Source organism: Drosophila biarmipes, chromosome X (assembly GCF_025231255.1).
Source record: "Drosophila biarmipes strain raj3 chromosome X, RU_DBia_V1.1, whole genome shotgun sequence".
In the NCBI taxonomy this organism is placed as follows: domain Eukaryota; kingdom Metazoa; phylum Arthropoda; class Insecta; order Diptera; family Drosophilidae; genus Drosophila; species Drosophila biarmipes.
This window is the reverse complement of record NC_066611.1, coordinates 8,328,883-8,342,830: the sequence shown is the minus strand read 5'-3', so window position 1 is coordinate 8,342,830 and position 13,948 is coordinate 8,328,883. Positions and strand designations below refer to the sequence as shown.

At 43.6% G+C, this 13,948-nt stretch overlaps 2 protein-coding genes across 2 annotated transcripts; both read right to left on the bottom strand.

Annotated features, from left to right (window-relative positions):
• Nucleotides 1-63: 63 nt before the first annotated feature.
• On the bottom strand, nucleotides 64-3,568 carry LOC108035933 (uncharacterized). The gene is given in 5 exon segments (XM_017111764.3): nucleotides 64-398; nucleotides 1,655-2,261; nucleotides 2,263-2,382; nucleotides 3,427-3,456; nucleotides 3,548-3,568. Coding segments are annotated over 5 exon segments (1,113 nt in total).
• A 1,561-nt stretch (nucleotides 3,569-5,129) lies between these two features.
• On the bottom strand, nucleotides 5,130-12,300 carry LOC108035662 (uncharacterized). Its single transcript, XM_017111410.3, has 6 exons — nucleotides 12,141-12,300; nucleotides 9,461-9,707; nucleotides 7,715-9,012; nucleotides 7,501-7,645; nucleotides 7,085-7,438; nucleotides 5,130-6,293 (listed from the first exon to the last, which is right to left on the bottom strand). The coding sequence occupies exons 2-6, from the start codon at nucleotides 9,647-9,649 to the stop codon at nucleotides 5,907-5,909; spliced, it is 2,373 nt and encodes a 790-aa protein (XP_016966899.1). The 5' UTR covers nucleotides 9,650-9,707; nucleotides 12,141-12,300; the 3' UTR covers nucleotides 5,130-5,906.
• Nucleotides 12,301-13,948: the final 1,648 nt, after the last annotated feature.

The window sequence follows — 13,948 nt, the reverse complement described above, 5'->3', positions numbered from 1 at the left end:
CCTAGGGCTATGTACAGAGTGTATTTTTTCGAAGGGCTGGTGATGCCCCCGCCTGAGCCTTGGCTACGTGCTGAGGCCCATGATGGACTCGATGGAGAAGCTCAGCTTGGGCTTCTGGTCGGAGGCGGAGGAGGGTGTGCCCGTGGTCGCGGGACTCCGGCTGCTGGGCGGGAACGAGGGCGGTAGGGTCGGCGGCACTGGCACTGGCACTGGATGATGTATCTGCTGCTCCTGGCGGACCGAGGCGGCGGCGGCGGCGGCAACGGTGGCGAAGTACAAAGCGTTGCCGCCCAGCGTCGCCTCCATGACGTGGTTCAGTTCCGGGTCGGCGAACGCCCGTCGTTTGCGCATGCGCTCCATCAGCGGCGAGCTGAACGTGGGAAATCGCTGCTTGTATTCTGGAAAGAGTCGGAGGACGAGGTACGGCCAGGATTAGTGCGAGTTGCGGGGGCGTTATCACTACAAATTGCCGCGATTCGTCATGAATCGAGCCCATTTGTTGGCTAGTCGTTGGGTAATCCGAGACACGCGACCTCGGCCCAGACAGCCTGGCACCGGCAGACCGGCCCGCCACTTACTCGGAAACCAGATGGAAAACCCCAGAGAAGTTGCCACATTTGTGCCCTTCTCGAAGAGGTTTTTCCGCTCTGCTCGCGTCTCAGCTTACCGAATGCGAGCCGCTCAAGTGATTGGAAAATGTGCGTACACACACGCATCTCGGGGCATCCGATTTCAATTGTTTTTCGTCAGTGGGATAATTGCTATTGTTATTGTTGCCAGTGCTGTGGGGCATCACTCATTTCCTGTCCGCGTCCATGGACGTCCACGGCGGACGGCGGACGGCGGACGGGAGACGCAGGGCAGGAGAGGAGCTCCGATTACGGACGGGCCAGACAGTCTGGCACCGTATGGAAAACCGGGGGAGGGGGCCTCCAGATCTACTATATCATTTCGGCTATCTACGTTGCTGGGTCCAGAGATTTCCAAATTGGAAGGGGTATTCCGAAGTCCATTAGGGGACTGCTCGTTTTCGAAAAACCGATTTTCGAAAGTTCTCTACTTTTTCAAATTTTACTTATAGATCTTTGAGGGTTTCTCGAAACCATTCAAAAAGGTTTTTGAACGGATGATAAAATCCATGTTCAAGAATTTTCCAACACTTAAAAGTGTCAATCTGATAGGGAATTATATAAATCCATTTTTATCTTCAAGAAATTAGTATATCTCTTTCTTTCTTTAATTCTAAACATTTTTTAAGTGGTCGAAAAAGGTTAAAGGTTATTTTTAACTTTTGAAAATTGATGCATTTAAAATTGTCTTACATTAATTATATTTTCTACCTTTAAAGTCATTTAATAATAATATACTTTGGCATTTTAAAACCTAAAAATCACTTCTTTTATGATATATTTTGGGATTTTCAAAAAAAAAGATGTTGTTTATGACAAATAAGATATAAAATAAGTTGATCTCAAAAATGTATATGTATACCTTGAAAATATTTAAATAAAAACTAAAATGTTTATAAAGTGACAATATTCATAAATCCAAAATATTTCCCAGCCCAAATAATCCAAAGTTTGATTAGGTAGCCTCTTTTCGTATTTATAAATGGTAATCCCGGGCCCTTAATCCTAGTTTATAGAGTACTAACCTTCCATGGCAGCCGTGATGTGGAGCGTGGACTGCTGCAGGCTGCGCAATCGCTGCTTGTAGATCCTCTTCTGGGCCATCAGGGCCTGTCGGGTGGCGGATGAGGAGGCGGTGGTCACAGATGATGCGGGATGAGGATGTGGATGCGGATGCGGATGCGGATGCAAAGGTGGGTGTGCCGGCGGCGGAGAAGTGGAGGCCAGGGACTCCTCGCCCTCGCTGCTGGAGGTGGCACTCACCGGCGGCCTCGCCGACGAGGACGTGGTGGCCTCCAGGGCCTCCATGGTCTGCTGGCGGCGCAGGGCCACCTGGGCGGCCATGACCCGCTGGCGGTCCACCACCAGCTGGCAGTTGGGGCAGCAGCACTCGCGCCAGCGGCACAGCCGCTTGTGACCCTTGACGCAGGAGATCACGCCGTGGTTGCGGCACCTGGCGCACTTGGGCGTCCGCAGGAGCCGTCGCTCCCGCTGGCAGATCCTGGCACTGGCGTCCTTGCTCATCCTGACTCGCTGATCGACTAAAAGGCTGCGCACCGGGGCGCGAACATTTAAACACTGGCCACCGCGGCTACTTGTCGCCGGCAGACAGTCTGGCAGCGTCAAGTGGTTTGGCCTGGGCTTCGCCTTTCCGGCGGTCCCGGGGGATCCGAGGTAGACGCACGTAGTGCCCGAGTTTTCGGGCATCTCGGGGATCGGGCCCTCGCCTGCCATTGGCTGCTAATCGCTGGCTCTAAATTTAGACGACCCAATGGCCGCACAGATGGGTCCCATCAGCAGCCGAGAGGTGCGTTCTGCTACAGGAAAGCCTCTTCAGAGTCCTCTAAACATTCTTGAGACAATATGTCCTATGTTTTGCCCTTTAACATAGCTCTTACAAATTATAAATAGTGATATGTAACGGGTACAAAAAGGTTTGAGAGCTGTTCTACTTATAAACATCCTAGGCTTTTTAATAGAACCGCATAAAATATTTTTATTTGCAGTCCTTACACAGGCACTTATCATTTATAAACATTTTTTTTTGTTTTAATTTATTATTATTATTTTTATTAAATAATTGTAAATAAAACCAAAAACTATCAGTTTTCTAAGTAGTTCAAATTAACACCTCAACATTAGAATATATTTAAATAATAAATTAAAATAGTTCATTCATTATATAAAAAAAATATTTTAGACTAAAAAATATAACATATTGAATCCCAGTCTTTATAATTTATAAATATTTTTCTGTTTTAATTGGATTGATTTTATTAAATATTGTTAAATAAAAATATAAAGTTTAATTTCTGTAAACATTTTAAATAAATATATATAAACATCTAAACGTTTAAATTATAAAGTAAATTATGAATTAAATTCTTAAAAAAATGTCAGTCCTTATAAAGGATAGATGGGGTTATATTAAATAATTATAAAAATCAAAACAGATTAAAAAATTACAGCATCTTTAATCGCTATCCTTATAAAGTCACTAGTCTTTTATACATTTTTTTAATAGAATTGGTTTTTATTAAAAGTTTTACTTCTGTAAACATTTAAAATTATTATCCCAACATTTAAATATGTTTAAGTTTGAAAATAAATGATTCAATATATATAAAAAAAATATTTTTAGAATTATAAAAAATGTTTAACAAATGAAAAAAATACAACTTAAAATTACCTTAATCTCCTTATATTTTATTGCAAACATTACCTGAAAATGAGTGAGCCCAAGCCCCCATAGTTCCATATTGATCATCCTGTTTGCCTTCTCGAGGTTCGACCGTACTTTTCCCATCATCAGCGCTTTGTTTGGACTCTGTGTTCGGTGAAAGTGCCTATTGATTTCCGATCTCTGGCCGTCTTCCTTTAATATCTTTATTCGTATATTTGACTCAATTTCGGTTTACTTGTATAACAATTTGTAGCATTTTCTCATATAGCACGTACATTTATATATATATTATCCGTATAAGTACAAATTCAACACGAGTTAGCTGTATCGTTTCGTTAGCTAATAGTATGTAAAAAAAGAAAAAAATTCTCAGCGGTTTATATTCTAGTAAGTGTAAGTGTTTTCGGGAGGACTTTCCATTCGAAGCCTTTTAAATGCCTTCTCTATATGTGTTTCTGTATATATATGTTGTACGATTATATATTCCTGGGGCAGGGCGTTTCACAAGTATCAGTATTCCGGAAAACGATGACCAACTCGAGGCGATTGTCAAATATTAACGAACTCGTCAAGATATGTAAGCGAACTCACCGTCAAAGGCGTAAAACTGGAACATCATCATTTCATGGCACTCCCTACAGTTGTGAAACGCACTGTCCCGGCCAGTATATAACATATGCCTAAGTGGCAGGTGTAGTTCAAGAGGTTTACCAAGTTCTATTAGGGGAGTACGTAGATTAAAGCTTCAGCTAAGTGTGTGCCAGGTTTTCGATTCGATTGGTTGGTCAACATACAGGTGCGACTGGGAAGGGCGTGCCATTGCAATCTACGAGGGGATCCAGCGGACAAACTGGTGATAAACGTTCGATAACCGGAATCATAATCATAAATGCTTGCAAAGTTATTGTCCTTTACTGTTCAAAAAACGCCCTCTAATGGGAAATCCAAAGGTGTCCGTCTATGTCCCCGTTAAAAGGTTTTGATCCTTGAACCCTGAACTAAATCTAATTACAAAACACGGCTAAAACGCGGCTCTACAAAACTCGAACGAACGCAAATCACAAAAGTACAAACTCCACGTGTATGCAGTACATATTATATATAACACGATATCATAGACCATCTCGGCCAGGGGCTGGGACCACCGTAAATACTTTGATTTCTCGACACAGACGCACTCTGAATTCACTTCGTTTGCTATTTTATCACAATGCTTAAAGGGCTCACCGCTTCCAGACTCTCCACCTCCAGGGGGTTCCAAATTCAACAACGATTGATTGCCAAACGACGATCTATCTATAGAGTTTTCTAGTATAACAGGCTCACGGGTCGCTAATCTATGTCATACAGCTCGCGAAATAATTGTATCGCCCTGGCTCTGTAGTCTTATATCGCTTTACCACGACGTCCCTCGGTTTACTTGGGGTTTTCCTATTGAAAAAATATGCTCAGGGTTGGCTGTTCCTTTAAGTGGGTAATTTGAGAGCCCAAGTGGCAGATGAACTTCAAGTGGGAAAACAATTTGGGAATGGAAATGTTAAAGATTTAGGATTTTTAGGAAAGTTAGGATCCAAAATATTAAAGTAAAATATTTAAATTTCACATATTCTATAGGGAAACCCCATTATATTGATCATATAATGTTGAAGATGGGATGATTTTAAGAAAGTTAGGATCCAAAATATTGAAGTAAAATATTTAAACTTCACATATTTAATAGGGAAACCCCATCATATTGATCATATAATAATAAAGATAGGATGATATTTTAATTTCACATATTTTATAGATCATATTGATCACATAATGTTGAAAATGGGATGATTTTAAGAAGGATAGGATCCAAAATATTGAAGTAAAATATTTAAATTTCACATATTTTATAGGGAAACCCCATCATATTGATCATATAATGTTGAAGATAGGGTCATTTTAAGAAAGAAATCAATAAAATATTTAAACTTCACTTATTTTATAGGGAAACCCATCATATTGATCATATAATGTTAAAGATAGGATCCAAAATATTGAAGTAAAATATTTAAATTTTAAAACCCCATCATATTGATCATATAATGGTAAAGATAGGATGATTTTAAGAAAGAAATCATCAAAAATATTGAAGTAAAATATTTAAACTTCACATATTTTATAGGGAAACCCCATCATACTCCATATCCTGAGAGCTCTGCAATTATTTCGCTCACTGTACGCGACAAATTCCAACAGATCTGTGTGAGTTTTGATCGGGGCTGCATCTATCAATAAAATCCTAAACTTACATCGAATTTAGTGCGCGACAATGGGGCATATTGTATAACTAGTTAATAGGCTCGTTTGTCCTTTGGTGCGGGTTTTTAAGATTACACGGCTCTTTGATAATACTTCTGGTTGTGTTGGTAAGCAGTAGAAAAGTAAGAAATTCTCATCGCTAAAGTGTGGTAAATGCAATTTTCCACAAGGTTTGCCCTTTTGATTTTCCCCGTCAGAGGTATCTCGCTTTCCAAAGGGGTTTTTCCAACTAAAAGGCGTCAAATTGAGGGCCAGCAAAGCGGAAAATGCTCGCCGCCTGTGATCTGGTGATCCTCTGATCTCTAGACGATGCTGTTCCGCTTGGCGGTGGAGCGCTGCAGCGTGTTTTGCATGGCGGCCACCACCGCCTCGGCGCCGCCCGTGAAAATCGGCTGATTGACCGCCCGCCGCAGGACATGCCACATGGCCACCGGCTTCCTCAGCGAGGAGAGCATCTGGTGCCAGTGGCGCAGGCCCTTGCCCACGGCGCAGCTGCCGGCCACGATGTGGCCCAACGGGGTCACCCCGCTCGTCGTCACCCCGAACACGGTCACCCGCAGCTGGGCGGTGGTCAGGCTGGGCGGCGGCACGCTGAAGATCATCGACTCGTTGAAGATCGGGCTGCGGTCCTTGCGCTTCAGCGAGGTGCGCTTCTTCAGCACCTTGCGGTCGTTGTCCATCAGGTAGACCTGTGGGCGAGCGGAAAAACAGGGGATCATAAGAAGCAAGTTGATCAAATAATCAGGGTTCAAAAAGTGGGAAACGCATATGACTCCATTAAGTTAATGTACAAGTAAGCTAAAGATTGTAGCTGGTGACCCCGATTCTTGTTTTACAAAATCTGTTGATCAGAAATTATTTTTTTCAAATAAGAAGTGAGTTGATCAAATAATACGATATACCAAGGTGCAGAAAGTGGGTAACCGATAAAGCACCATTAAGTTAATCTATGAGTAGGCTAAAACTTGCAGTTGGTGACCCCGATTCTTGTTTTATAAGCTCTGTTGATCAGAAAAAAATTCTTTCAAATTTGAGCACTAAGCATCAGAAGTTAAAAATCTAAAAAAGAATTATATTTCCTCATCTAACTACACCACTACAATCTATGATAGCCGAAGACGGTATTTGGTGACCCTGATTCTTAAAAAAGAAAAAATCAGCTGATTGAATGAAAAAGAGTTCATAAGAATATGCCTGTGCGTAGTATGTAATAATTAGTAATTTAGGAAAAAAAAAACATTCTATCCTCTGGTTCCCTTAAGCCAATCGTTAATGGTGACCCCGATTTCTAACTTTTCGGTATTTTCCTGACTTATGACTAGGTAATTAATAGTTAAAGTGCATTAGGCCAGAAAGTGGAAATTAATAAAAAAAGAAAATGGTGACACCGATATTATTGAACCTTGAACACCTAAAATGGTAGTTGGTGACCCCGATATTAACTTCTTCTTTTCTTCAGGGGTGCACACTTCGAACCCACCTTGACAAAGACGCTGTGCACCGTCTCCGTGGACTCGGCCGCCGGCTGGTCGCCATCCAGCTTGAGGTTCCTGGCCTTGACCACCACGATGGTCAGCCGCTCCGCCGTGGGCAGGTAGCTGAGGGAGAACATCAGCTCGCCCCAGCGCGCGTTGCACTTGCGCGAGTCGGAGAGCGGTATCCAGGTGGTGATGGGCCGCGGCAGCTCCCCGATCTCCATCTCCGCCTCCCCGATGAGCGTGTGGGCGGGGCCGTTGTGGTACAGATGGAACCACAGGGAGTGGCGCGCCTGCCGCTTCTGCAGCCAGAAGTCGAAGCTCTCGTTGTAGCTGGGTGTCAGCGCGGCCTTGACCACCTGAAAGGTTAGTTCCGGAAATTATGAAAATGAAATCTCGTATAGATCCCGAGCAGTTCCACCTTGGTTTGCATGGCCCCGGGATGATCGGGCACCAGGTAGATGCGCACAAACGTGTCCAGGGACTCCACGGCGAAGGGACATATGAGACCCTTGGCCTCCAGCACACTCACAGTCAGTTCCATGCCCTCGTTGCTGATGCTGTTCCTTGGAAAGATGGCAAAGAGGATCAGTAAGATCTGAACTGTGGCATGGCATCCCTGGGCCACCACTCACTTGTCGTAGTTGAGGCCAATGCACAAGTAGCCGGTTATCTGGGTGTACGGCTGGTCCAGTTGCTCCAGGAAGAAGGTGGAGTCCGAAGTGACGGAATCGCACGAGATGGCTCTCTCCAGGTTGATGCCCTCCATCGAATTGGCCACCGATCCGGAGCCGGAGTCCAGGGACATCTGGGAGCTGTTCCTGCGGCCCAAGCCCATGCCCAGGCTCAAGGTGGAGTCCTGTCGCAGCAGCGAGCGCCCGAAGGACCAGGTGCCGTTGCCATTCCCGTTGACATGACCAGATCCCGAGACGGAGCCGGAGCCGGCGCCGGCGCCATTGCCATTGGCCATGGGACTGGGACCGTTGACGCCCAACTTCCGGAACAGATAGTCCTCGGAGATGGTCTTTTGCAGCAGATGTGGACCTTTGACTCGCTGCGAGAGACCAGTGAAGGGATTCGTGGTGTTGTGGAGCTTCAGGAGTCTGCTGGAGAGGCTTTGGGTCTCCACGAAGGGATTGCCGTTGTGATGGGTGGTTGGAGCCGGAGCAGGAGCAGGAGCAGCTGGAGCTGAAGCAGGAGCAGCTGGAGCAGGAGCACCACTTAGACTTTCGGAGATGGTGGCATTCTGCAGAGAAGCAACCGTGGCATCTAGGGGATCGGGTGTGGGATTACCGGGCAACTGCTCCGTGGACTCGCACAGGAAGGGATTGGTGCTGGAGTTTCGACGCTTCAGCGCAGGCGCCTTCCGCTCACCCTCGGTCGTCGGGTTCACCCCGGTCTTCTCCGGCTGGCCTCCTCCTCCATTGACGACGCCCTGCTGCAGGGACACCTGTCGCTTGGCAATGGGTCGGGGTATCGCCGAGCCCGTCATGTTAACCGACACCGAGTTGGTGAGCCGAGCCGGCGGAGGAGCCTCCAGAGGCTGGGGCAGCACACCACCACCACCAGCTGCAGCACCCACGGTGGCAGCACTCAGACGAAGGCAGGAGCGACGCTCCTGGTCGCCAGGGTTGGTGGACATCTCGCTCGTCGTGGTCACCGTGACCTCGTTGACCTGGCTTAGGGCGAAGGTCACCGTCTTGTTCGGATGCGGAGCCGGTCGATTGGGCGGCGGAGGTATTCGGATAGTGGAGTGGGGCAGGTGCCACATGGGCGTGGTGGCCTCCAGGACGCCGCCGCCTCCGTTAATCAGGAGTAGGTGCGTCTGCGTCTGTGCCGAGTGCTGGGCGCGATTGTAGTCCTCCTTGTCGATGGTGTCGAAGCGCTTGAAGCTGCCGCTGGTGCTCAGCAGGAACTCCGAGCCGGATTGGATCTGCACGGGGTAAGTCGAGAGTAGGACTAGCTTATTAGATCATAAATCAGACCTAAGACAATTCTCAAATAACTAATTTTTGGTAAATTCATGCAATTTAATTTCTACCTTATAATTCTCAACTTCTTTTTTCGGTTGGATATTTTTTCGAATTTTCAAAAAATAATGAAAAATATCGAGAAGGCGATTTGTAAAGTGTTCTTTTTGCTGTTGCTATTAGTTTAGCTTGAAGAATCTCTTAGTATTACAAAGCCCTTTGTTTTTAAGCCAAGGAAAAATTCAAAAAGCGACGTTTAAAAACTTCCCAATTAATTGCTAAATGGGTTAAAAAACGTGGTTTTCAAAGGAATTTCAAACATTGAAGTATATACTAGTGTATTATTGGGGCGTCCCAGATATATTAAGAATCCCAGAAATTCCAAAGTTATTAAAACAAAAAAATACCTACACTGGCCATATAACCGTTGGCATGGAAGAGCTTTTGCTTGTGGTTGGACAGCCCGATCTTCTCCTCCTTGCTGGATCGCATCCGCATCCAGTTGGCGGCCCGCGGACCAAGGCAGTGGCAGGCGAACAGGATGCCCAGGATCAGAACTGCCAGGAGCAGTAGGGACAAGGAAATGGTGAAGCTCATCATATCCGAGCAAGTGCCATCCGAGTATCACTACCAATGCTGATTCATCACTCAGCTTTCCCTGAAGAACAAGAGTATGATTGATTTTTTTAAATTAAATAGCTCAGGATTAAATAAGCTTTAAATGCTAAGGCTTAAGTGAGATTTTAGTGAAGCTATGATACTGAATCGGGGTCACCACATTGATGCACTGGCAAGCCAAGTGCATTTTCCCGTTGAGGCAGGTGACAAGGACTCATTTCTCAACAGTTTACCCTCGTCCGAAAACGAAAATAAAACCCAAATGTTTTCATTGGAAACTGATGACAGTGGGGGGCGGCGTGGGGTTGGTATTTTAGAGACTCTGAAAACACTTTCATCTCGCATCGCTTTACACCGAGCAATTTGCCTCATCATCGCGTGGTGGGCGTGCTTGTGGGGCGGGACAGGTGCTCGTTCTCGTTCTCAATCACAGACTTTGACAGTTTTTCAATTGAGTTTGTAACCGAAGACGCAGCATTGCCACTTCAAAGCGGAGGCGACCAGAAGGGGTGGCGGCCAGAGGGGCTGGTCCACCAGCGTGACATGACAATGGATCATCCGCTGACAGGCTGCCGAAACTCTTTATCGCATACGTTATCATCCGCCCGGGGCTGATGTCACCAGGCGCTCAACGAACTCAGGTAACTTGGCACTTAGGACGGCTTACAGTCCAACTTCTTTAAAGTCATGTGATGAAGTCACTGACACATGACAATGTCTACTTGGACTTGCGGAAAGCCACTTGATTTAAAGTGTTTAGCAGAAATACCAAGTGGAAACCAAGCTATTAAATACAGAGCCTATAATGAAGAATTTTTATAATTATTTAAGTGTAAGACACTTAAAAGGTTAATCTAATAATAATAGGTGTTCAACATATCTCACCTACAGACATTGATATTTTTAATCTAAGTGCCTATATAGTAGTTTATTTATTTTTTAAGAACAGTTTCTAACTAACTGATAAATCATTCATGAATCACTGTGACCAAGTCCATAAAGTGCAAGTGTTCGCTAAGCCTTGGTACTTATTTTCCGCCTATTCTGTCCGCATTAATTTGCTCGGTAGTGCCCGCCAGTGCATCGCATCCAGTTCATTGAGCTGGGCACTAAGTCGGTTTAATTAAATGCCTCGGCGTCAGTGCAACACATTTAGAAGCGGAAAGCAGGGGATCGTCCAGAGCCCCTTAAAGTAGCATGGTACACCCCGCAAATTAAAATGTGTAAATGGTGCTTAATTGGACGTTCACACTCCTGAGAGTGCTTACACTGCGAGAAGTGCCGAGTGAGGTTTTTTCAGGAACAAATTAGACGAAAATAAAAAAATAAGGCTTTATTAAATATTATTACTGAGAAAAAAAACAAATATTTCTATGCATGGAATTTAAATAGAACAAAGGAATAAAATAAATGACAAATAAAATACATAAAATATTAAACCATGTTATGCACTGATAAAAAAATATTAATTTAATTTTAAATTCAGTTCCCCTAACATTTTAATTAATTAAAAAAAAGGAATTATAAAAATAATTTTAAAAAAATGAATTTAATGGTTTAAAACATATATGTAAATATAAATGAGGGTCGTTTTCTCGTTCGCTGGACAAACTAAAGTGAGGATTTAAATGCTAATTTCTTAGGTGTTAGACCATCTTTTTGTTTTATATAAGTACGTCAAACAAAATGTGTTTAAGCCTATATTTTAACTAATTTTATTCCCTTGTCAGGAGACATATAGATGAGTTTGGGGGAGAACTATGGCGAAGGGGCATGCTGTGTGAAAAGAACATAACAACCTCCGGCATTCCAGGTAAACGCCGCGTAATTGGCCATTAAGTTCGGCTAGTGTAGGGCCGAGATGGCCGCACATCGTCGTGGCCCAGGAGCTCTTTCAGCCGGGCCAAGAGGCAGCAGCCAGTGGAAGAGGCACTTTTCATTAACCTACTGGGAGGTCATTCCTCTGGCTCCGCTCTGTCTTTTGTTGCTGCAGGTGCACACACTCACGCACGTGCCCCGATATCTGATATGTACACCACACTATATACTGTATACTATTCACTATATACTTCACACTATGTATATGCAGCATGCTTTTGGGCCTGAAAGTGTCGCCCCGAATTAGCCAGAGATGACCTCTTTTTGCGGCCTCAAAAATGGGACAAGCTGGAAAAATTAACGCTAGTCACGTCAGCGAGAGACAACTGTAGCCCTTAGCCCAGTTCGCAGGAGGCGAAAAAGAAAAACAAAGAACGGAAATCAAAAAGTTTTCACTGTGAAATGGAGAGTGAAAAGCAGGCGAAAGTCAAAGTAATCAAAAGTGGGGAAAGCCAGCAGATGGAGGCTCAAGATAAAAGGCCAAAAATCTAGAGCAACACACACGGACACACACACACTCACGTCGCAGCTCATTTGGATTTCCCTGGGTTTTCCCCACTTGGTTTTCCTCCAAAGGACAAGAGCACCGCCTTACCTTATTCACGAAAGCTATTCCTCATTTGGCCACTTTTTGGCAGGTATTATTTTATCGCTCTGATTCAACAAGACAAATAATAATAACAAGTAGCAGCGCTGCGGAAAGAGGAAGAGCAGGAAGCGGAAGTGCGGGCGGAAAATTCGCTCATTTTCGTAGACCGTTCGGTGCCAAAACTCGCGGCCAACTGGGAGAAAGCTGGCCGAACAGCAACAACTTTGGTCCACTTTCGCCGCCTTGGCACGCTCTCGTTCAAATTCGCTTGCCAGACATTGAGCTTTGCTTTCAAAGCATGCTTCAGTTCGTCCTGTTTTGAGGTTATAGTCTCGGGGAAAGCTTTTTGGGCTTTTTTCAAATGGGCAGCTTCGGAATAAGCTCTGGCCATAGAGGATATGTATTGTAGTGGTCGTCCTGGCAAGCAACTTGATATCATCCTGCTTTTGACATAAAGGACGATTATGGCAGTCTATGCCCTGGTGAAAAGCTTTATTTCGTCCTATTCTTACACTCGGGACAAGATTTGCCATAAAGAATGATTATGGGACCGACTGTTATCAGTTTTAGGACAAGCTTTTGACACACAGGATAATTATGGTCGTAGTTGCCTCGGCGAGCTTTAGGACACGCTTTTGACATAAACGATGTTATGGCAGTGTAAGTTTTGGGACAACAATTATTGTTGCAATGGGCTACTTTTATTTCGTCCTGATTTCAGTTTAGGACAAGCTTTTGGCATAAAGGATAATTATGGTAGTGGTCGCCTCTTGTTTTTAGTTTTAGGACAAGCTTTTAGCATGAAGGACGAGTATAGCAGTTGTCGCCTTGGTAAATGTTTTGGTTTTGTCCTATTTTAGAGTCTTTGAGCAAAGCTTTTGCCATAAGAAATGAATTTTCTTTCAGCTTTTTGTTTTGGGACAAGGCTGGCTATATCATTGGTCGCCTTGTCCTATTTTCTAGACAAGACTTTCCATAAAGTCTGTTTGTGGTCACCTTTTTACAGACTAAGGACAAGCTTTTAAGTGAAAATTATGGCGGAAAAGTTTTCATTCGTCCTATTTCCAGTTATGGTAAAAAATTTGCCCATAAAGTAAAAGTCTGGTAGCGGTTGCCTCGGCAAAATGATTTATTTTATCATATTTTCCATTTTAGGACAAACCTTCGAAATGAAGAATAATAATAAACTTGGCGACGGTCAATTCTTTCAAATATAGAATTGTATCCATACTTTATATTTGGTTATAATTATTGTAGCAGTGGAAAGCTTCACTTTCTTCTTTTTGCGATTTTCGGACAACATATAGTCATAATGAATTATTATAGTGCACTATGGCAGTTGTACTTCCATTTATTTAAGTTTTGGAACTGGCTTTACACCTCAGAAATAATTGTATCTATAAACGCTATAACTACATTTATTGCAAGCCAAAACGTCACCAAAGTCCTATAAATTAACCAATTATTTCCATAAAAAGTTCATAAACGGGTGATGAGCAGTCTTAAAAGTGAGCTTTTCATCGCGAAAATCAAATACGATTTTACTTAATATTTATTCAATATATGTAATTGAAGGGTATTTACCAAAAACGTACCTCATTCCCTGTTTAATTTCAATTTTCTTTAGAAATTCTATTAAACCAACATTAATTTTTCTTGCAAATCAATAAAATGTTGATTGTCCATTCCGGGATCCTGGAATAATGTTAGAAATTAAAAGGCAAAATGAGTATTTTTCATCTAAAAAATATTTTGTTTAAATCAAAAATTGACCGAAAAACAGAAGTTGAAAAACCGAGTTTTCGGTGAGGCGA